General features: G+C 49.1%; 1 protein-coding gene across 3 annotated transcripts in view; it reads right to left on the bottom strand.

Annotated features, from left to right (window-relative positions):
• Nucleotides 1-10,655, bottom strand: part of RGS9 (regulator of G protein signaling 9) — a 64,993-nt gene extending 54,338 nt beyond the window's left edge. Inside the window, exons 1-2 of one of the 3 annotated variants that reach the window (XM_032870784.1) lie at nt 10,355-10,655; nt 177-273 (exon numbers count right to left, since the gene is read on the bottom strand). In XM_032870784.1, the coding sequence (XP_032726675.1) occupies nt 177-273; nt 10,355-10,654 (397 nt within the window). In that variant the 5' untranslated portion in view covers nt 10,655. The remainder of the gene's footprint in view (nt 1-176; nt 274-10,354) is intronic. The other 2 variants (XM_032870785.1, XM_032870786.1) reach the window with 2 other exon arrangements.
• Nucleotides 10,656-22,197: the final 11,542 nt, after the last annotated feature.

Below are 22,197 nucleotides of genomic sequence, written 5' to 3'. Positions count from 1 at the left end.
TGCTCATGCTCACTCGCGCGCTCTCTCTCAAAAATAAATAAATAAAATATTTTTTTAGAAAATTTAGGGATGAAATGTGCTCCAGTAAAGCTTTATGCGCAAGCACTGGCCGTGGGCCGCACTTGGACCTTGGGCTATATAGATCGCCAGCCCCTACGTGTGGACAGATACATTACCTGTCATGGCGTGAGGGACACTGGTGACCAGAACCTTCTGGTTCTGCATCCTGACCCCCGTCTCCGGGTTCTGCATGTCCTTCACCAGGGCTTCAATCTGCAAAATGGAACCGAAAACATCAGCTCATCCGAGCTGTTCCAAAAGCCAGGCAAGGCCCCTCTCTGCACTGCGGAGGGAGCAAGAGATGCTGAGAGGAATGCAGGGAGCTTACCATCAGGAACTTGTGACCCGGATGGACCCTGAGAGATCGCAACACAACCAGGTTCAGCGTGGGGTTCACAGACACACACACCCCCCGACTGGGTGCGGGAGCTCGGAGAAGTGTGCTCCGACTTGGAGATCCTGCACAAGCTCAGAGGAAAAGGGGAGACGCGGGAAACGAGGATTTTGCAGGACAGAAAGTGAGAAGACACGGGAGCAAGTGCCCAGGGCGAGAGAGGGACGGACAACGAAGCAAGAAAAGCAGCTGGGGGCCAGATCACAACGGGCCTCGGACGTCGCTCCCGAAGCGTGCATCTGGCTCCCGCAGCGACCGCTGGGCAGTGGCGTGATTCAGCCCAGGCTTGGGAAAAGTGGCCCATGACAGAGAAGACGCTGAGGTATGAGGAAGTTTGCCAAGAAGAATAAAAGAGGGGAGGTCCATTTGAAGATAATGCAACGGTCCCAGCAAGCAATGGTGGGTCTGTCTGCCCCCTTGCCACTTCTCCCCTTTCTCAGGAGAGCAGCCAGAAAGACTGTTTCAATTATTTTAGAAGATGTCACTCCTCTGCTCAAAACCCTGCGGCGGCCATTCCACTCAGAGGCAATGGCAAAGTTCCCCAACTAGTCTACATGGTTGGGACCCCTTCCTCCCTGACTCTTTTCCTACCACCACCCACCTGGCTCCCTCTGATCCAGCCACCCTGGCCACCTTGCTCCTCCCTGACCATGCCCAGCCTCCTGCTCTAGGGCCTTTACTCTGACAATTCCCTGGGCCTGGACTGCCCTTCCCTATGTAACAAACTCGCTCACCACCTTCTTCTGCTAACATGCTCAGGAGGCCAGCCCTGACCATCCTACTTAACAACCTTGAACTCCACTCTTGGCATTCCTGATCCCCTATCTGCTTTTTCAAGAGCACTCACCGTCTAATATAGGAAATTATCTGCCTCTCAATTACATTGCTTATTATGTGTCTCCTTTTTCCTAGACAGTAAGCTCTTCAAGGGCAGGTCGTCTATCACAGTCCAATGCCGTTATCACGAGCGCTGGCACGGCGCTGGACACGGCCAGGGCCACGGAGCTGGTACTTCATAAGCAGCTGGTGCGTGAGTTAATATGTAAATGAAGGCAATGGCAGGGGTGAGAGGAAGGCGCCACTTCAGAGCCCTAGTTAACTCAAGTGAACTGTACTTGTAAATGATTGACTTGTTCAGTGAGGGTGGCAAAGTTTCTAACTCCCATGATCAGAGCTGCCGGTTCCCAGAATAGAAAAGGCACATGTGCCAAAGAAGGAGCACCTTCTGAAAGCAAAGGATTCTGCTTTGGAATGCTGACCGAGCTCGCCACGGTGTCTGGCAGGTGACGGGAAATGAACATCCCAAGTGCGAAAGAGATAAGGGTCAGAGATACGACTTAGTCATGAGCCTCGGAGAGTAGAAGCAAAGAGAGCCAGAGAGTCTCTCTCAAGGGAGAGAGACTGCGGGATGACAGCCACAAGGATGGACCTCATGCTCTTTATTTTTTGAATTTTATTAATAAAAAATAGTTTTCCACTTGAAAAAAAATCAAAGGGAAGTAAAATCAACTGAAGGGTATTTTCAAACAAGCTGGATGGGTGGGCACAGTTGAAAAAAAAAGACAATCCAGGTGTGTCTCTTGTCAACGTTTATCATGGGCACTGACAAAGCCTCACATATCCGAGGTTTCCAGCTTCCTGTTCCCCCAGGAGACCCCTCACTCCTGAAGAAATCACGCATCTCCCTGCCTGCCGTGCACTTGCCGTGGTTAGTGAGTCATTCAACAACCAGAACAGTAAGTGTTCTTTTTCCAGTCACTCTGGAAAACCAAAGATAAGGTGATGTGGTCCCCAAGCCCAAGGAGCTCACTGGTGCCGGGATATTATGGGACAACATGGGAGGTACAGTGACGAAGGTGAGTTCAGGGTATCATGAGAACACAACAGTGCCAGGAGAGGGTCAGGAGTGCTGACTCCTGGAATGAATCTTAAAAAACTGAATAGGGGGGCACCTGGGTGCCTCAGTGGGTTAAAGCCTCTGCCTTTGGCTCAGGTCATGATCCCAGGGTCCTGGGATCGAGCCCCGCATCAGGCTCTCTGCTCAGCAGGGAGCCTGCTTCCCTCTCTCTCCGCCTGCCTCTCTGCCTACTTGTGGTCTCTGTCTGTCAAATAAATAAATTTAAAAATCTTAAAAAAAAAAAAAAAGAATAGGAATCGGGCACCAGAAAGGGGGGGAAATGGTGGGCCAGAGCATTCCAGGCTCCAGGGAGAGCAGAAACAGTACACGAATGGTCAAATAGGAGGAAAACCTTTCCCGTCCTTCTCTGTCCAGAAACCCTCTCCTGCCTACAGCTGGCCAAATCCAGCGGAGGGCTGCACCTCCAACCCAACCTGTCCACGTTCCAGCCGCTACCTAAACTAAAACAGGTCAGTGATTCACCTGCTTCTCCTCAATTTAACTAACTTGGTTATCTCACCATTATTCTCTGGCTTTTAAATAAAATAATACCCCCTAGCGCCACGCAACACTTTACAATGACCAGTCCTTTTGGACGTTGCTCCGTGGCTGTGGTACAAAGAAAAGAAACCCACAGAGAAAAGAAATCTCACAGCTCCATGGGGCTTCCTTTCTCTGCCCACGGTGGGATTTCCCTGAACCTCTCCAAACGTCCTTTCTCTACTGTAAAATGGGGACGGTGATAGTCTATGCCCAGGTAATTGACATACTTTTGTAATTCCTTAGAATCTCATTAAGCATTTGTGTAAAAATGCTTTACAGGGACAGATATGTTATAGACTCATAAAGATACAGACTTCATCCGGGCACCTGGGTGCCTCAGTCGGTTAAGCATCTGCCTTCAGCTCAGGTCATGCTCCTGGGGTCCAGGAATCAAGCCCAGTGTCGGGCTCCCCGCTCAGCAGGGAGTCTGCTTCTCCCTCTCCATCTGCCTCTCTCCCCCCACCCTACTCTCTCACTCCAGTAAAATCTTTTATAATAAAAAAAAGATACATACTTTATCAGGAGAGATTCATGTTAGTGATTATGGTTAGAATCATTCATATTAGCAGCTTTTGTATAATTAATGCATCTTTGGAACTTTGCATGCGGGGCTGTGTTTAGAGGCCTGTGTGAATAAAAGTCCTGCTCTCCTCGCTGTTCAAATATTAAACATGTACTTACTGAGCATCCTTAAGTGCATTGTTTTTGTATGGGGGGGGGTGTGGTACAACAAGGCAGAAGACATACTCCAAGTCCACAGAGGACTGGGAAGATGTTTTTATGAAAATAAAAAGTTAACTAAGATAAATGCTAGAGATCTGGATGCAGAAAAAGCCCAGTTCAAATCCCTGCTCAATGTAGAAGCTAGGTAAATTCCTAAATGTCACTAAGACTCATTTCTCTGTAAAACAGAGATGACAATAGTACCTCTATCATCAGAGGGATGTCACGGAGATTATCCGAGATTAAGCATGTAGAGCACTTAGTACAGTGCTACGCACAGACTACTCAGTAGACCGCGAGGGCGGGCTAAATTAGGCACCAAATAAAGGGGAGAGTGCTAACCCCAAATGACTCAAGAGATGACAAGGATGGCTGAGAAGATCTCCAAAAGATGTGCCTAGAGGGTGGATGGGATCTTCCCACCTGGTGAGGATAGAGTTGTGCTCCAAGGGAGTGATGGTCTGAGACGGCCCGGGCTTCTCTATGCAGAAAAGTAAAGAGATTGAACTTGGAACCCTTGTGCATTGTTGGTGGGAAAGCCAGACAGTGCAGCTGCTACGGAAAATGGTACGAAGGTTCCTCCAAAAATTAAAAACAGAATGACCGGCAATCCCACTCCTGGGTGTATATTGAAAAGACTTGAAATCGGGATCTCGAAGAGATATTCGCTCCGCCACATTCACGGCAGCCAAGACAGGCGAAGAGCCAAAATGTCCGTCAACAAATGAAGAAGGAAAATGGGGCAGAGAGAGACAATGGAACATTAGTCCATCTTTAAAAAGAAGGACACTCTGCAACAATACAGTTGCAATAAGGACGAGCCCGGAGAACATTCTGCTACAGAGAACATTTTGCCAAGTGCGACAAGCCAGTCACAGACGGACTGCACGATCCCACTTATGTGGCGTCTCTAAATTCACAGAATCCAAGAGTGGGAAGGTGGTGCCACGGGTTGGGGGGAAGGGAAATGGGGCGTGGCCAACCAACAAGCCTCAGGTTTCAGCTAAGCGAAGTAAAGCCGCTGGTGAGACCTGCTCTGCCGTATGGTTTGTGCACTCCAAAATTTAAGAGGGTATATACTCACAGTAAGTGTTCTTAACTCAATAAAATACAATTTTTAAAAGAATGATAGACAAAGACTGACCCAGCTGCATTGGAGGAAAGGGGTCACGCAGGGGAGCAAGGCTGAGGGCCTGTTGCACTTGCCCAGACGCATTCTTGGCTCACAGATTGTTCAGGAATAGAAACTATCCCTTTCGGTTCCATTCAGAGCTGCCGTTCTTGGCTTTCTGCAAGGTCAGGGCCTGGTAGCATCTTGGCCACTGTGTCAGCCTAGAGCCTGCATCAGTGAGGGAGGGAGCAAAGGGGCAAGCCCAGCACTTCTCCTGGACATGGAGGACCGAGGGGCCACAGGTGGTGAGGGTCACTCCTTCTGCAAATGTACAGGCTACTCCAAGGAGTGCCTGATTTTCTAAGGTGTGGGCTTAGGTCTCTCCTTTCCCCCCATTCGCTGCCAGATGAAATCCCCTATTTGTTCAAGAAATTTTTGGATGAAACAGCCATGTTTCCTAGAAACAGGGGGCCCAGATATTGGAGAAGAAAAAGAAATTGCCTTAAGAGTGAGAAATCGGAGTTCCTCCAAGAGAAAGTCAGCGGATTGGATCCCTTCTCTTCATGTTAAGGGGGAAAAAAAAATCTAGTTATAAAGAGTTTGAAAATAATCCTCAGGGGAGGAATAATGAGAGTTATTTTAAAAACACAATGAGGGGAGTCACATCTCTCTCCAGCAGGTGTGTCACCGTTCACAGAAAAGAAGGGCCGGTGGGAGGAGGGAGCATCACATGAACCTCGGGAACATTTCGAGGGCGTTCAGCCCGGTGCGGTTCCGATCAATTTTCCTTAGAACTTTCCTCACATAAACTCCTCTGAGGGGCCTCCCCAGTCACACCAGGAGACACTGAGAGACTCTGTTATGGGCTGAACCGGGCCCCCCCACAAATTTGTATGCTGAAGACTTAACCCCCAGTACCTCAGAATGTGAGTGTATTTGGGGAGAGGGTCTCAAAGTGGCCATTTAAGTAAAATGAGGTCATGAGGTGGGCCCTGATCCAATATGACTGTGTCCTCATGAGAAGAGGAGATTAGGACACAGGCAAGGACATGTGAGGACACAGGGAGAAGGCAGCCATCGGGAGCCAAGAAGGGAGGCCTCTGAGGAAACCAGCCCTACCGACCCCTGGTCTCGGATTTCTAGGCTCCAGAGCTGTGAGGAAACCACTTTCTGTTGTTTAAGCCACGGAGCCCGTGGTACTTTGTCATGGCGCCCCCCCCCCCAAAAAAAGAGTAGACTACGTCCTATCATCCACCCCAAGAGAAAAACCCCTCGCCCATCACAGAGAGGAGAGAATCCCAACCATTTCCAAGTTCTCCAGAGAGCCTGGCCTTTCCGCTCCAAAAGGCTGCCAACTCTCACACCTCCCCCTGGTGTCCCGTGGGCGTCCCAGCGAGCTGAGGCCGAGGCCGGCCTTCCCCACCATCAAATGTCAAGGCCCACTCTCAACCAGATTCAGCCAAATCTCGTTCCAGGCACAAACACACGCCACACAGCCAGGCCGCGCCGGACCGCCTGGGACCCCGTGTTGGGGGACAGCGGCGAGGATGGGGGTGCGGGCCCCACATTTCTGCTCTCAGAAGCCAACGTGCTGTGGTATGACTGCGGGCGTGCCAGGGAACCCCGACATCCCAGAGGAGCAGACACGATGGCTTTGACGCCCCGACATCCCACCGTCCACGCCCACGCTGCTCCTCACATTAAGGAGCTGTCAGTCACCGTGCAAGATCTCTGGGGCTGGAATTTTCCTTCAAGCCAGAGAAGGCTCCCAGGGGGATGAGACTAATCAGCCCTTCTCTGTACAAAGAGGGGTAGAGTGACCCAGAACCACCATGCTGTTTTGCTAACAGACAGGGAGGTGTCCCTGTTAACCCACCCGGCCACACAGAGGCCAGGTGACGCCCCCGCCACCTCACCCTGCCATCTCACACACTCTCGTGAGCTGCATACCCTCACTGGTACTCAGGGGTCTTTCCCCAAGTCCTGCCCTTCCCACTTGGTCAGAGGCCCAGGAAGCATTCCAGATGGCCCCAGACAACAGCAGCCAACTTCCGCTGACTCTGCTTTTGCTTCTGAGGTGTGTCTTACCTGCCCACTAAATCCTGCCTCATGGGACCTTCCTCCTTCCCCTCTGGACCATCAGGCTCTGCCTTCCTGCCACATGCCTTTCTACTGGCATGACTCCAGCCCCCGTGTACCATCCTCCAGCCCAGGGTCGCCCACAGCAGCACTACTGACATCTGGGTCCAGACCATTCTTCATTGGGGGACCAGCTGCCCTGTGCATTGAGGGACAGCTAGCAGGACCCCTGCCTTTCCTCACTGGATACCAGCTGCACCCTCGTCTCCAGGTGTGACAACCCCAAATGTCTCCAGGTGTTGGCAAACGTCCCCAGGATCCTTCAGCTCGGCTGTACAGTCAAATCCCCTGGAAGCTTTTTTTTAAATCACCAATGCTTGGGCTCCACGGCACTTAATAAGTTAATTACCTTGTAAGTAAATCAGAAACTCAAACGATGGGGACTTGGTGTCAATCTGTTGTAAGGGCAGCCAGCGCAGAGAAGCACTCGGACCCTCGAACCAGAATCATCCCTCTAGCACAGAAACAGACTCATTTTAAAACATCCAAAGGCTTCTCACTGAACACAGAAAGGCTCCAACTCCTCAGCACGACATCCAAAGCCCCCATGTCTGGGTCCTTCCGAATTAGCAGCCTTAGCACCCAACAACCACCCGCTCTCCCAGCCCCGGATAGCTCTCCCACACCAGCGTGGTGTTCAGCATGTCTGTTGTGTATCTGCCCCAACAGTCGCTCACCTTCCCATCCTCCTGGCAAAGAAAACGAATTTCTTGTACTTCAACTCAGTTGCAAGGCCCCCTTGTGACACCTGTCCTGATTCCCTCACCCCAGGCAGATAAGGGCACAGTTATGTATCATGGTGAATGAAAGAAGGACACAAGCAAAAGATATCCTGTTCTGCCCATACCTCCTAACAGTCCTGTTTCTGCATTCCCTTCCCCAGCAAAAGCAGACACCAGAAGCCACACCAGAAAGCACAGCACCCAACAGAAGGCTTCTCCATGCGGCACCATGAGAGTCAATGCCACGGTGCTTCTCAAGGAGAGCAGTGACTGGTACTGGCGGGGATGGTGATCTGGTAATCACAGAGGGGACAGGCCAGCCCTGGAACAGGAGGCCACACGTACAGCAGCCACAGGGAGCGGCCCACCGCGTGTCACACACACACTGAGCACATGCCATTCCCTCTGCCTGGAACATCCTTCTTTCTCTCTGCCGATAACACCCACTTATCCTTCACTCTCAGCTGCACGTCCCCCAAGCATCCAAGTCAGGCCTTCCCACAGCCTCCTCTCCACCCAAGCTCATAGCATAGCATTGCCTTTGGCGACCGATGATGGTCAGTCCTGTTTCTCCTGGTTCCACACCTTAGTGGCTATGTGATTGGGGCAAGTCCTCTTTCTCACCTTCAGTTTCCTTCTCTGTAAATGGTGATGATCATGTGCATCTTTGTGGACCACCTGGGATAGTAATGCATGCCCGCCCCCACTTTATAAACATTCACTGAATATTTCGTCGAATATTCCTTGAGTGAGTGGTGAATGACACTGCACCCATGTTCACGTTCCTTTGGTCTGGATCCTTCTCCAGAAGCCCAGGCATCTAGTTCAGCGGGCTCAGCGTGCAGGACCCCCCTGGCAGGGCTCTTGAGACTGGCTCTGGGGAGCTCTGGGACCTGACTGGGGACCTGAGAGTACACAGACAGGCAGGTGCCTCCCCACAAGGCAAAGGGAAAGAGCAGTCCTGGGGGTGTGGGCAGAGTCTGTGGGCAGCGAAGGAAGTGGCTCGGCTCCAGGGGCTGGGGAGAACCAGCCTTCACAGCGGAGGAGTGGGAAGTTGGCAGGTGAGAAGGAAAGAACAAGCTTTCCCAGGAGAGGAGCCTGAGGTATGAAAGGGCGCAGAGTTCCTAGAAAGGTGGGGAGGACATTGAGGCGAAAGCCCCATTGAGGACTGTGGCTGCTTTATTTTGTTTCCCTGGAGGGCGGGTCGGTGGGAGGGAAGGAGAGACAGGTCAAAGCAGGACCCCGAATGCCTGGGCTGAGCGGGTTGTACTTGACCCTGTGAACATGGGAAGCCAGCGGAGGGTTTTAGGCTGAGGAGATCAGCGTTAGCTTAAGAAAGAAAAACCAATGTGTTTATGAAGCATACTGTGGAGGTAGGCAGGCTGGGGGTTGCGGAGGGAGGCTGGAAACCAAGACACCAGTCAGAAGACCCGGCCAAGAGAGGAAAATCTACCAGATAACAGTCATGATGGAAAAGAGTGTCGAGATTCAGAAAACAGAATGTCTCTAGACCGTTGCTCTCTGAGCCTCCAAGCCAGAGCTGCCCTGTCTGGGAGGCAAAGGCAGTCCCGGGGGATCCTGGAAGATGATTTATGGCTTTTGGATATCAGCCTTAAGGGGTTTCTTCTGCTTTTAGGAAGAAGTTTGCAATACAGGCTCTAAGGATTCTTTTCCTGGATGACCCTCACACCTCAGCCACCCGGAATGTTCACGAGCTTCTCGAAGTAGGTGGTCCACGTGGGACCAACTATCTCCATCGTGCCTGGGGTTGTCCAGGAGTTAGCACTGAAAGTCCTGGTCAAATCAGGACACTTGGTCCCCAACTACACCAGTCTGCTGAGCTCCAAGGGCTCAAGGCAGGGCTCTTAATTGTCACAAAGCATTCAGCTAATTCTACTCAACGAGATAAGCCGAAAAGGGGGACACCGCACTGTGAGAAATGGCTGCAGATGGGGTGAAGGCTGGGCAAGTGACCTGGGGCCTAATCCTTTGTCCATCTCCTCTGATGCTGGTTACCTCAAAAGCCCAGAACAAAAAAATGAGCCAGTCGGAACCCAACACATCACCCCACAAGGTACATGCCACATCCCAAGTGTCCACGGGCTGGATACCCTGCGCCTGGCCACTTGGTCTGAGAAAGCCTTTGCAATGGAAGGGAAAGGCTCTGACTTCTGCTGCCAACACAGACAGACCCGAGATACACAAATACACACACTTGAATGAGGAATCTAGGGGATCTGGGAGCGGGGTGTCCCTTTATCCTACAAATCGCACCATTTTTGTGGTCTATGTGTACACACCACACACACTCCGACTTAAAAACACTGCAACTGGGGTTTAGAAAAATAGCAAAAATGTCAATGCAACATCTGGGAACCTTATGATAATATCAGGATTCTGTCTGTAATCTGACACAGCCTTGGCTGAACTGCCTTGTGGCACCCTTCTCTCCAGAGTAACAGGTTGTTTTCCAGCTTCCAGTGGACCATCGCCCCTGGCTTCAGATTCCCCGCTACAAACAGGTTACGTGGAAACCTAATCATTACAGTCTTTAACACACGCGCGCACACACACACTCTCTCTCTCTCTCTCTCTCTCTCTCACGGCAAATAAGTCATTTAATAACACCAAGCAGCACCGACGGACCACAGGGATGCCCTCCACTCCGGCCACACGCCCCGCGCCTCGCCAGCATCTCCGCGGACACTTCCCAGAGTTGGGACCCCGCGCACCTCCCAGGGCCCAGGGCACCGGACCGCGCTCACCTTCTGCAGAAATGCCATCCTCGGCCTGTACTGTTGGCCTTGGTGTCGGATCGTCATCCTGGACCCTGGATGAAGGCACCACCAGAAGCCGAGCGGAGCGCTGGAGAGGAAGCCCCCGGCCAAGGCGCCCGCGTGCCCCGCACACGCCCTGGCGTCCCGGGGAAGGAGGGCGGCGGGAGCGCGGGGCGGGGGCGGCTGCTGCCGGCGGCGCCCCTTTACTCTGCCTTGGCCCCCGCCCCGGGAAAGCCGCTGGAATCCGCGCCAGCCAATCAGCGCGCCGCGCCGCGGGCTCATTAGCATGCCCTGCGCTGGCGCCCACCTGCCGCCAGGGGGCGGTGTCTGGTCCCAGCGGGACCCCGCGGAGCTTCAGGTGAGATCCGCGTGGGTCTGGCCCGGAGAGTGGGAGGATCTGTCGCAAAGAGCAGCCTTTTCACCTGGGCCAGAAGTGAGTTATATGCAGAAATGAGACAAAGAGGCCTCACTAATGAGCGTGGTGGGAAAAATGGTCTTTCCCATCCCAGCTCTGCCCCTAGCTAGCTGGACAACCTTGGGCAAGTTTCTTAAATTCTAAGCCTCAATTTCCTTACCTGAAAGGTAAAAATGAAACATGGGATGGTCCTATCCAACGGACGAGCTGCTATATCATGTAATGGGGAAATGTGTAACACAGTGCTTGGTCCTCAACAAATGTTTAGCAGTGTTTACGGAAGCAAATTGTAAGTGGCTTGGTGAGGTGTTGGTTAAAGAAAGAGGCGAAGGGGGGAAGGAAAAGGAAGGAAGGAAAGGAAGGAACACAACACTGACTCAAGGTTGCAAACAATTTCAAGGCCTCAAGTTGAGGCCAAGTGCAAGGTGACATTACAAGGAAAACAGAAATGAAAGTTGAGCCGAGGAAGCCCACTGGAAAAAGAAGCAAAGAAACTAAATAGGCTGAATGCAGAGAAAGGGCTGTGAGGCCGACCAAGAAGTCCCCAGAGCTCACCTGGCTCCCTGCCTTTCCAAGGGCACGTGCCATCTCCACAAATCCTCCCAAGTATCTTGAGTCTTTGTTTCTTGCAACCGAAGGGGCTTAACGCATAATGTAGTGTCAAGACTTTAGTGACAGCGTCCTGAAAAATAGAACTGATTTAATTCACCTACTCATTTAAACAACAGACTATTGCATGCCATGCATTGTGCTAGAGCAGAATATGACAGTCCCTGTCTCGAGGAGCTCACAGGTTCATGGGGGAGAAGAATACTTGAACAAAACTATGTTATAAACTGAATGTATATATCATGGAGATCCCGTCAGTAGAACACAGAACTTTGTAGAAGAGTACCTTATCCATGAGTGGAAGAGAAAATCAGGGAGACGTCCTGGAAGAGGAGTCCTAAAGGAAAAAGGAATGACCACAGGTACATCAGATAACAGCAAAAGAAAGGTGCAGAGGCAAGGATTAGCATCGTTTGAGAGGAGTGGCAAGGAATACATTGGACACAAGGTCTTGGGAGAGATTGATTAGAGGGACATGGGCAGGAACCAGACAATGGTTGACTTTGGGTCAAGGATTAAATGGAGAGGGGTGTAAAGGAACTTTCTGGAGTGACAGAAATGTTCTATATCTTAATAGGTATGGTGGTAACACAGGTAAATAAGGTTGTCGAAACTCATCCAACTGTACTCTTAGAATTGGAGCATGACACAGTCTATAAACCATACCTCCACAAAAGGATTGACTCCCAAAAGCAAGGATTATCTTCCAACATTATAGAGGGACATGGTACAAAGCTGAAATCCTCCCATGACTCAGGTGGGTGAGCATTCCATCATCATCATCTCTATTGTCATCAAAGGCTTCCTTCTTGGTGTCATTCAGACCCTAAACGGGTCATGTTGCCCTGGCTAGTATTCAGTGTCATTGACATGGCCCTGAACCTTGTCCCCTGTATGTTAAACTTCATCCAGGCACAATGACGTGGTCAACCATATGGCAGTGTCCTTTAAAACCCAGGTCTAAGGTCACCTCCCGGTAAAATGTCCCTGACCAACTCAACAGTTCAGTTCAGCTCACTGCACTCAGTGCTGAGGAACTCAGGTTTTAGAAAGCCATGTTCACAGGTCCCTGACTGGGAAGGGAGATAGAATCTTCAACAGCTCATTCCCACATGATGGATGTATCAGACCACTTCCAGGCAGAGACTTCACGAATGGTCTCCTTTGAGGGGACACGGGGTTAAGGGAAACCCTAAAAGAGGTCAAGGCACCCAGAGATCAACTAATAATGGAAGCCACTGCTATTATCCAGATATAAAGTGCTGGGGGGGGGGCGGTGGGCAGAGCCTTGGTGGAGGGGCTGCCTTGCAGGGCTGTCATCTTGGAGGGACACAGCCATGACTAGATAGGATGCCAGGGGAATAAACACTCTGACCTGCTCTCCTCCTGGGGCCTCCCATTGCTTAGTTGTGACCAGGAGCCAGGGGGCAGTGGAATCTGGGTAGGCACCTGTTAGGGTCAGGTTCCTGGAGCACACAGGGGAGGGCAAAGGATTCAAGAGGTAGGAGGGACACAGGGTAGGTACACCACGAAGAAGCAGCATGACGTGTTAAATGTCTTTGATAACTCAAAAGCTCAGAGGCTCGTTCTCAGAGTTTATCTTGTGTCCCCAAGCACTTTGAACAGTAACAGCACCTCCCCTACATGCACAGATGTCTCCCTGACTCAGACAGAAATCACGTCGAACTCATTTAACTTCCTGGGCCACTGCCCTTTTCTACCCCTTGTTTGCATTTCATATAATTTTGTCTTGTTTGAATTGTTACGAGCGTATATTACATATGCGATCCTGCCAAATCATTTAGAGGGAAAAAAACACAAAACACACACCTTCCATGCATGAATGTTTCTTCCTAGCACCTGCTAGAGAGGCAATAGCTCATGAAAACATGTTTTTGGAGGGAAACCAGAGGAGGGTCTCCTTCTCCCATAGTGAGCATACCAGGCCGGCCAGACAGAATCTCTCTGTGCACCCACGGGTCAGCTCTGGTTGAGTAATAAAGTGACATGTGGGTGAGACCCACACTCTCTTTCTCGCCGAACTTTCACCTTCTCTACGAAGAAGCTATTTTAGACCTCGGGAAGCTGGCCATACCTGGTCACCCTGGCTGTTCGATCTGGGGGTATGAAAGAAAAAGAAGACTTAGAACCTTTCTGGAAGGTTCCCTGCCTCCTCCTCATGCAAGGATTGCTCAGAAATTATCTTGGCCCATTAGGGGGTTGTCAAAAGTACAGTACATCACAAAACACAGGGTTTTGGGGTTTTGGGGGGTTTTTTTGTTTTTTGTTTTTTTGACAGAGATCACAAGTAGGCAGAGAGGCAGGCAGAGAGAGAGAGAAAGGGAAGCAGCTCACTGCCGAGCAAAGAGCCCGATTCGGGGCTCGATCCCAGGACCCTGGGATCATGACCTGAGCTGAAGGCAGAGGCTTTAACCCACTGAGCCACCCAGGCGCCCCACAAAGCACAGTCTTATGAAAACTCCCTCCTCTATCTTTTTTTTAAAATCCTAAATTACATTGTCTGGCTGTATTCAGAGAGCATACCTTTCACAAGGAAGTACCAGACATGAACAGGTAAATGGAACAAAACCATGCCTTGCTCTGTCCCCACTCTCCTCCCAACTCTGTGGGGTACCCTGCTGTCTATCTATGGACCAGCTCCCACTGGAGTTTTCTCTAACAAATGACATCTGCTACCTTCTGGTGAAGGGTGTTATTATTTTATATTTATATCTATAGAAAATTTTGAACTGTGGGGTTTTTAAAAATGACATTAAGAGAAAAGGCATTTTTCACAACTTGATGTGGGCTTTGGTTTTCAAGATAGTGTTGGGGCTGAGGGGAGGTATGAAGGCCTCAAGGCACAAGATGTGTGTTCTGGGCCCTGCTCTATTTCTCACAGGATGTGTGACTTTTTTCAGATCGCTTTATTGAAGTGTAATTGACATACACCAAAAAGCACCGTATTTGAAGTGTACAATTTTATAAGTTTTGATATACCACATCCGTGATCAAGGGAGGGAACATATTCATAACCCCCAGAAGTGTCCTTGGTGATCCCTCCCCCTGCTGTCCCTAGGCAACCACCCGTCCTTTTTCTGTCACTATGAATTAGTTGGATCAAGCCGCCTAATCTCTAATCAAGTCACCTAATCTCTCCAATTCACTAGTTTCTTATTAGTAATAAGGAAGTATCAGATTTGATGAATCCAGATGTCCTCTCCTATTTTAAAATCATATGATTTTAATATTCAAAGTAGAATGAAAAACTCCATCGGCCCCAAGGCTGGCAGAACGGGAACTAGTGCTCCCTGCGACGCACCTCTGAACTTCAATCAGCCGCCCCAAAAATGGGATTCCATGGAACAGACATTCCAAAGTGCTGAGTCCCCAAATGATTTCATCCATATGTGGAATTTAAGAAACAAAATAGATGACCTTAGGGGAAGGAAAAGAAAAATAAAATAAGGTAAAAACAGAGAGGGAGGCACACCGTAAGAGACTTTTTTTAAAAAAAAAGATTTTATTTATTTGACACACAGAGAGAGAGATCACAAGCAGGCAGAGAGGCAGGCGGAGGGAGGGGAGCAGGCTCCCCGCTGAGCGGAGAGCCCGATATGGGGCTCCATCCCAGGACACTGAGATCATGACCTGAGCTGAAGGCAGAGGCTTAACCCACTGAGCCACCCAGGCACCCCCATAAGAGACTTTTGACTCTAGGAAATAAACTGAGGGTTGCTGGAGGTGGGGGGAGGATGGGGTAACCGGGTGATGGACATTAAGGAGAGCATGTGATGGAATGAGCACGGAGTGTTCTATGCAACTGATGAATCACTAAATTCTACCCCTGAAATGAATAATACACTAGATGTTCACAAAATTGAACTTAAGTTAAAAAATAATAAATTTTAAAAAGTGCTCAGTGCTACCATCTACATATCCCAACCATTCCTGCCACAAGTGAGCAAGAGGAGTGGGGGCGACAGGTGAGAAAGACCCACTTTAGGAGAAGAGACCCCAGGAAAATGTATCACTCGGTTCACCCCAGGAGTCTGAGTCTCACTGAAGTCCCCTTGTGATGTCAGACCTGCCATGCCCATCCTTCAAGGATGCTGAAACCAAGTGCACACAGCCTGGGGTCCTCTGCTGACACTCAGACTCTCCACCTGCCTGTGTGTGTGGCTCGGGCACCATTGCCTGGGTCCCCAGCCGCTCTTCCTGCTGCCAGCAGCCATCACTGCCTTTCGTGAAGGGACAAGAGGGCACCAGAGAGCAGATGTCTTTCTTAAGGCTTTCCAAAACAGGGGATTTTTCAAAGTCTCTGCCTCTTCTGCTTTTCTCTTGGTTTCCCCAGGAAAGGCAACGTCTGAAAGGCTATAGCAAGATAGCCCATAAAGGAAATGCAAATAAAATAAAAACATTAGCCCCTGCTAGACTATCTTCTAACATCTATAAGTCCTTTTTATAAAAGATTTTATTTTATTTTATTATTTGACAGACAGAGATCACAAGTAGGCAGAGAGAAAGGCAGAGAGAGAGAGAGAGAGAGGGAAGCAGGCTCCCCAATGAGCAAAGAGCCCAACGCAGGGCTCTATCCCAGGACCTGAGAGCATGACCCAAGCCTAAGGCAGAAGCTTAACCCACTGAGCCACCCAGGCGCTCCTATAAGTCATTTTCTTCAGAGGTTGCATTTGAAGACCTACTTCACCCCTCCTCCTCCCTCTTTGCTCCCATGTCCGGATCTAATAATGCTTTCTCTCTCTTCTTTCTTTTTTCTCCTTTTCTCTCGTTGGAGAAAGAGGGATGTCCAGACACATCACCTGAACCTTGGAAAAGCCAGTTCTCCTTTTCCTTTCTCTGTTTATCTTTGGTAGTCAGTCCCTCTGGGTTCAAACCTCTGGCCACCTTACAGACACCAGATTTGGTGTTTTGTAAAAAGTGCAAACCATCCTGGAGCACCTGGGTGGCTCAGATGGTTAAGCATATGCCTTCAGCTCAGGTCATGATCCCAGGGTCCTGGGATGGAGTCCCGCATGAGCTCCTGGCTCAGTGGGGAGCCTGCTTCTCCCTCTCCCTCTGCTCATGTTCTCTCTCCCTCTCTCTCTCTGTCTCAAATGAATAAATAAAATCTTTATAAAAAATTAAAGAGTACAAACCCTTAGAACAAGAAGGAATCCCAGAGAGTGGCTTCTAGTGAGTATGGGGCTTCCTCTTGGGTGATGAAAATGATCTTAAATGAGACAGTGGGTAATGCTGGAATGACTTTGTGAATATACTAAACAGGTTGAACTATACACTCTAGAAGGGGCACACTTATGGTCTTTGAATTACACCTCAATTCTTAAATGTGCAAACCCAGAGAATTAATTTTCCCAAGCTATTGCTATTATTAGGGTGTCCCTCCCTTTCCAAAACAGGTAGTACCTCCCATTCTCCTCCCTAATAAAGTTCATTTGTTCATTCGTTCAAAAATCAATGTGATTTTTCGGGCACGGTTTCCCTGCTCATCAACACAAGCGGCCTTTTCTAACCAGATCTGAAATGTTCTTTTTCTCCAGCCTGCGGAGGAATTTTTTTTTTTTTCACCATTATGTCTTTTCACCATTATGTCTTTTCTCTTGCCAGGTGTTCTGCTGATAATCCCCTGGTGCCTGTATTTGACAAATGAGATGCTCTCTACTGCCCTCCGTCAGAATCCAGATCAAGTTGTCACCACACCGCCCAAGGGGATGCTTCTCCCCCCACCCCACCCCACCCTGCTCCTTCCACATGGAGTCTGTGCCTCGCGTTTTCCACTCACAACTTTGGGTTTGCAGCTACTTGCTGCATATCTTACATCCCCTCCGCATCAGTGAGTTTCACCAGGGATAAGGGCAGCCGGTGGCTTGAAAGTAGCGGTTTCTGGGTTTGGGTTTGGGTTTGGTTTTTTGGCAGGCCCATCTGATTTGCAGCATTGCCCATAGCTGTGGAATAAATACTCCTACTAATGTGACATCGGTGACCACAGAGATACTGGATGGGACTTCTCTGTTAGTTCATGGTGCAGCACCAAAGGATTGCAAAGGATTAGCAAAACCTGAATTGGGACATAGATACATAAAAAGCAATTAGTGCAGCCACTATAGGAACATAGAGATGGATGGAAGTTAAGATGGGCACAGTGATGTTTCAGTAAGGCTTGACTTTAAACTGAACAATGTTTTCTCTTCCTCATCCTTAAAGCCTCCTGCTCCCCTTCACTTGTTTTTTGGTAGAATCCTTTATTCCGAAATCGGTGTCGATATTGACATCCCACTGACCTCAATGTATACTTAGTAACGAGACTCCCGTGACCGGTGCCCCTGCTGGTGATGAGACCACCTTGAAGATGGGACCAACCCGGCTGGCAGCATGGACCAGATTCCAATCCAAACTGCCCAGATCCTGTATATTCCAATAATACCCCGCTCAGTCTTTTAACCCTGCTGGGTCTGCAGTTTGGAAGGCATTAGCCTGCTGCATTCTCTTTTGCCTGGCAAAGCAATAAAACTGTCGTTCCCCTTTATCCCCAAAACTCTGTCTTTGTGTTATATTTCAGCTCCAGAATACAGAGGTCAGTTTTCAATAACATTAGGACTCAGTGGGAAAACTTCCTAGCAACTAGAACCGTCTTATAAACTAAATAGGATATCTCTTGGCCCAGGAAACTGGGTGTCATTGGAGTGTCATGGTCTAAGATGCTGAAGGTGAGATCTACACCACACTCAGTGGTAAACTATATAACCCAGTTCATCTCTTCCAACTCTAAGAATTTTTGAGTCTCAGATGGGCATGACTCCAAGGCCATATGGCAGAGAAATGGATGTTGATATGACTCGCCCAGTGTCATAGTCAGAGATTTAGGGAATCACCTGTGAGAAAGGTTTCCTGGCTGGCCTGATCTACCCCTTCTGTTCCCCCTAATGAAGCCTTCCTCCCTTAGGCTCCCTGTCCACTTTGCATTATCTGAGTGAATTTTGCATATGAGCATTGGGTTTGCAGCGTGGTATCTGATATCCTGAGGGCAGATATGATCCCTCCAAAGGCAACAGCCATTTCTCCCAACAATCTCCAAGGGAAGAGACACGTTCTAAATCAGGGAAAGGAAACAATAATTCACCAAGTCCGCCTTGGGTACCACTCTGTTGCTGAAACTCAACTGTCCATTCTACGAGAACAAGTCCGTGACCAAGAGAAAATGGAATCTGTAATCCCCAGGAATCAGACCACGTTTTGTAAGAAAATTTTTCTGACATCATGTGATTTTTCTCTACTTCCTTTTTATCATCTAGCATTTATTACATTTCCATTAGCTGTTCCCCCTTCCACCACTCTGTGTTGGAGAATACTCAGTTTTGTCCAACTAAGCCTTTATTGAGCAGCGTTTCTGGGGTGGGTACTCCTTAAGCACTGAGTAAGATACAGTCCTGCCTTCAGGATATTTCCAGTGGGAAAGAAAGATATAAAATATAATTCTGGCACCATGCAGTGGATGATATTGCAATACACGGGAGGCAGAAGGAAAAGTTAAAAAAAAAAAAAAGGAAGAGTGGTAAGAGCTTGCTTGAGAGCAGACAGTGGTAACAGCGGTACCTAACAAGCATCACTACACCTGCTTCGTTCATCAGTCCCCACCACAACCCTATGAAACAGACCACTAGCCTTCATATCCCCATTCGACAAATGAGAAAATGAGACTCACAGAAGATAAATAACAAGCTGAAATCCATGATCTTACTAAGCGGCACAACCAGAGCTGGGAACCTGGCAGTCGGATTCTGACTTGGCGCCTTACCACCCGGCCACACTGGGATATTCTGATTGGCCAAACCTGGGTCACGTGCCCACCCCGGAAGTAGATTGAGGTTCCGGTGGTTTCCCACAGAAAAATCATGGTGTTAGAATCAGAAAACAACAACAACAACAACAATAACAAAAAAAACCTGGTTCTTTGGCAACCAAAATCAACAGCTGTCCACTGCAGAATCCCTTCAGGACAACAGCTCTTCCTTTCTCTTGGATTATCTGCTTGGGATGAATTTTCCACAGATGGGGTCTCAATGATCAGAACCTAAAACACATTAAATGGCTCTTGATATAGAATGTTAAGTAGTTTTTCAACAGGATTGCCTCTTTTCATCCTGTTTGCCCAGAATGAACTTATTTTTACCACACCCTTATCTTTGTCAGATGCTATTGGATTTAAACCTAGACAATGCTGGGGTACCTGGGTGGCTCAATCCGTTAGATTTCTGCCTTCCCCGGGGGTCCTGATCAGATGTCCTAGGATCAAACCCTACCTTGGGCTCCAGGCTCAGCGGGAAGTCTGTTTCTTCCTTTCCCCCGCTCCCATGCTCATGCGTGTGCTCTCTTTCTCTCTCTAGTGCATTCTCTCTCAGTTAAATAAATAAAATCATTGAAAAAAATGAATAAACCCAGACAATTCTAATTTTACTAGATTCTGTATTTTATTTGCATAGTCTTCCCTTTCTCCTTTTAGAGCAGAAAATCCAAATAAGAGGGTTATATATAAGTTGGTTAACACGAACCTCTGAATCAAGAAATGGGCCAGTTCGGGCCCTGGAGGTGAGGGTAAGGACAGGTGTGCCCACTCATCTCTGCAGTGTTATCGAACAAAAGGGCTGGGTCTGCCAGAAGAAAGGAGCAGCAGGTCCAGCCCCGGCCTGGGGTTCAAGTTCAAAAGGTACTTTCTATGTAAAACCTTTTTTGTTTTTTTTAGGGTCCCTTCACCCCTGTTATTGTTTTAAAGTTAGACCTCATGCCAGTAAAAAAGGTATGTGCACCTCTGCTAATAAAAACAAAACAAAACAAAACAACAACAACAACAAAAAAAAACCAGTTAGAGGGGCACCTAGCTGACTCAGTCAGTAGAACATGCCACTCTTGATCTCTGGGTTGTGAGTTCAAGCCCCACCCTGGGCACGGAGCTTACCTTTAAAAATATAACTACCTAACTGAATAAATAAAACTAAAAATATAACTAAAAATATAAGATAAAGATAGATTAGATAGATAGATGATTAATAGGTAGATAGCAAGTACTTTTTTTTTTTTAAGCTACAAAACTGTTGAGACATTCCAGGGTGCCCCACTGTGAAAAATCTCCATTTTTCTAAATCACGAAGATGGCAATTCCCATCTGTCTTCCAGTAATGCTGCCAGATGCACACGTGAAAAAGGCCAGTAGGGGGTCCCAAAGACACAGATCGCTGCTCTACCCCGCGGGCCAGCGCCCCCTTTCTTTCCTGCCATACAGCCGCGGACGTCCAGACCATAGAGGTCAGGATACCTCCAAAGTCCTAGAGAGGAAACGCGACTCTCGGAAGGCGGACTTCCGCCGAGGGCCTCTTCCGGCTCCGCCCCAGCCCTTCTGTGGGACGGGTTGGAGGCGGGGAGTGAGGGTTTCGTCCTAAGTTCCTGACTCAGGCTCCGGACTGTGGGAGGCGGGAGAATTGGGCGCGGGTCCCAGAAGGCGGGTCCGGGGTCACCGCAGGCCGCCAGCTCTGAGGGACCAAGACGCCGTAGGGTGGGAGGGCGGGGAAAAGGGCTTCCCGGAGGGGCCACCCTGAAGCCGTGGCGTCGGACCCTTTGTCCCCGAAGTGATGCCTCGCATTCGGCCCCTCAGATACCCAGAACCGTGGACTTGTTTCCTTTCGATGACTTCTGGAGGCCGTCTGGCTTGTAGAAAGTGATGGCGACACCCCAACTGGGAAAAAAAAAACCCAAACACGCCGTTTAGGGCCCGTTCCCGCGTACCAGAGAGAACGGCCTCCTTGTCCATTTAAAACAGTTCAGTAACTAAAACAGAAATAAGTGCCTTAGTATTTCATTGTGGCCAGAGAAGGGAAACGGGAGTCGGGTCGAATCACGATGAACTGTGGCCCAGGAATAAGGGGGCGGGGGGTGGGGCGCGGAGGCAGAGGAGCCCCCAGAGGGCAGTTTGGAAGGAGGTGGGGATACCCTCCCTGTGAGAGAGGAGGGTGCAGGCTTGAAATAAAGATCTCTTTACCGAGGGGAAATGGGACACTCGCCATTGCAGATTGTTTGCGGGATGCAGGCCTGGTTCTTTCTCTTCTTCCGACAGGTCGACTGCCTGAACATTGGAATTCTATTGTCCTTGATTTTATTTATTTTTTTTATTTTATTTATTTATTTGACATACAGAGATCACAAGTAGGCAGAGAGAGGGGGGAGCAGACTCCCCGCTGAGCAGAGAGCTTGATGTGGGGCCTGATCCCCGGACCCTGAGACTGTGACCTGAGCTAAAGGCAGAGCCTTTAACCCACTGAGCCACCCAGGCGCCCCTGTCCTCCATTTTAAAGTGAGGATAAAAAGTAATAATTATAAAAAATTAGTGAAGATGATGTCTGCCGTCTCTCCTGCTGTGAGTGATTGTACCGTGGCCTGGGTTCTTTGGTGAAACTTATTTTACTAGATCGTGGAATACTTCACATCATGGGTTCCGCATAATGGACAAAGAAGTTTTGGATCTGAACTGTGCTCTCTTGGCACGGTTAATGAGAGAACACAGAATTGTTCTGAGAAGCCCTGCAGTAATGGAACTTGTCTAACTTTGTTTAGCGTGGTGTTTCTCAAGCATCTGACCACAGAAACTTTTGAGTAACATCCTATTAATATCTCTCCAGTGCGGTTTTTCCCGGAACAAATTTTGGGAAATACTGACAGAGAAACCATTCACCTGGGCGCTGACCAGCTCAGAAGGCACTCTCACTTCTCGAAAGCCATTTCAGAAGGACTTTTTTTGAAA

Source organism: Lontra canadensis, unplaced genomic scaffold, assembly GCF_010015895.1.
Source record: "Lontra canadensis isolate GAN:19392208 unplaced genomic scaffold, GSC_riverotter_1.0 scaffold41, whole genome shotgun sequence".
NCBI classification, from domain to species: domain Eukaryota; kingdom Metazoa; phylum Chordata; class Mammalia; order Carnivora; family Mustelidae; genus Lontra; species Lontra canadensis.
The sequence above is the reverse complement of the archived record's forward strand: the minus strand, read 5'-3'. Positions and strand labels throughout refer to the sequence as shown.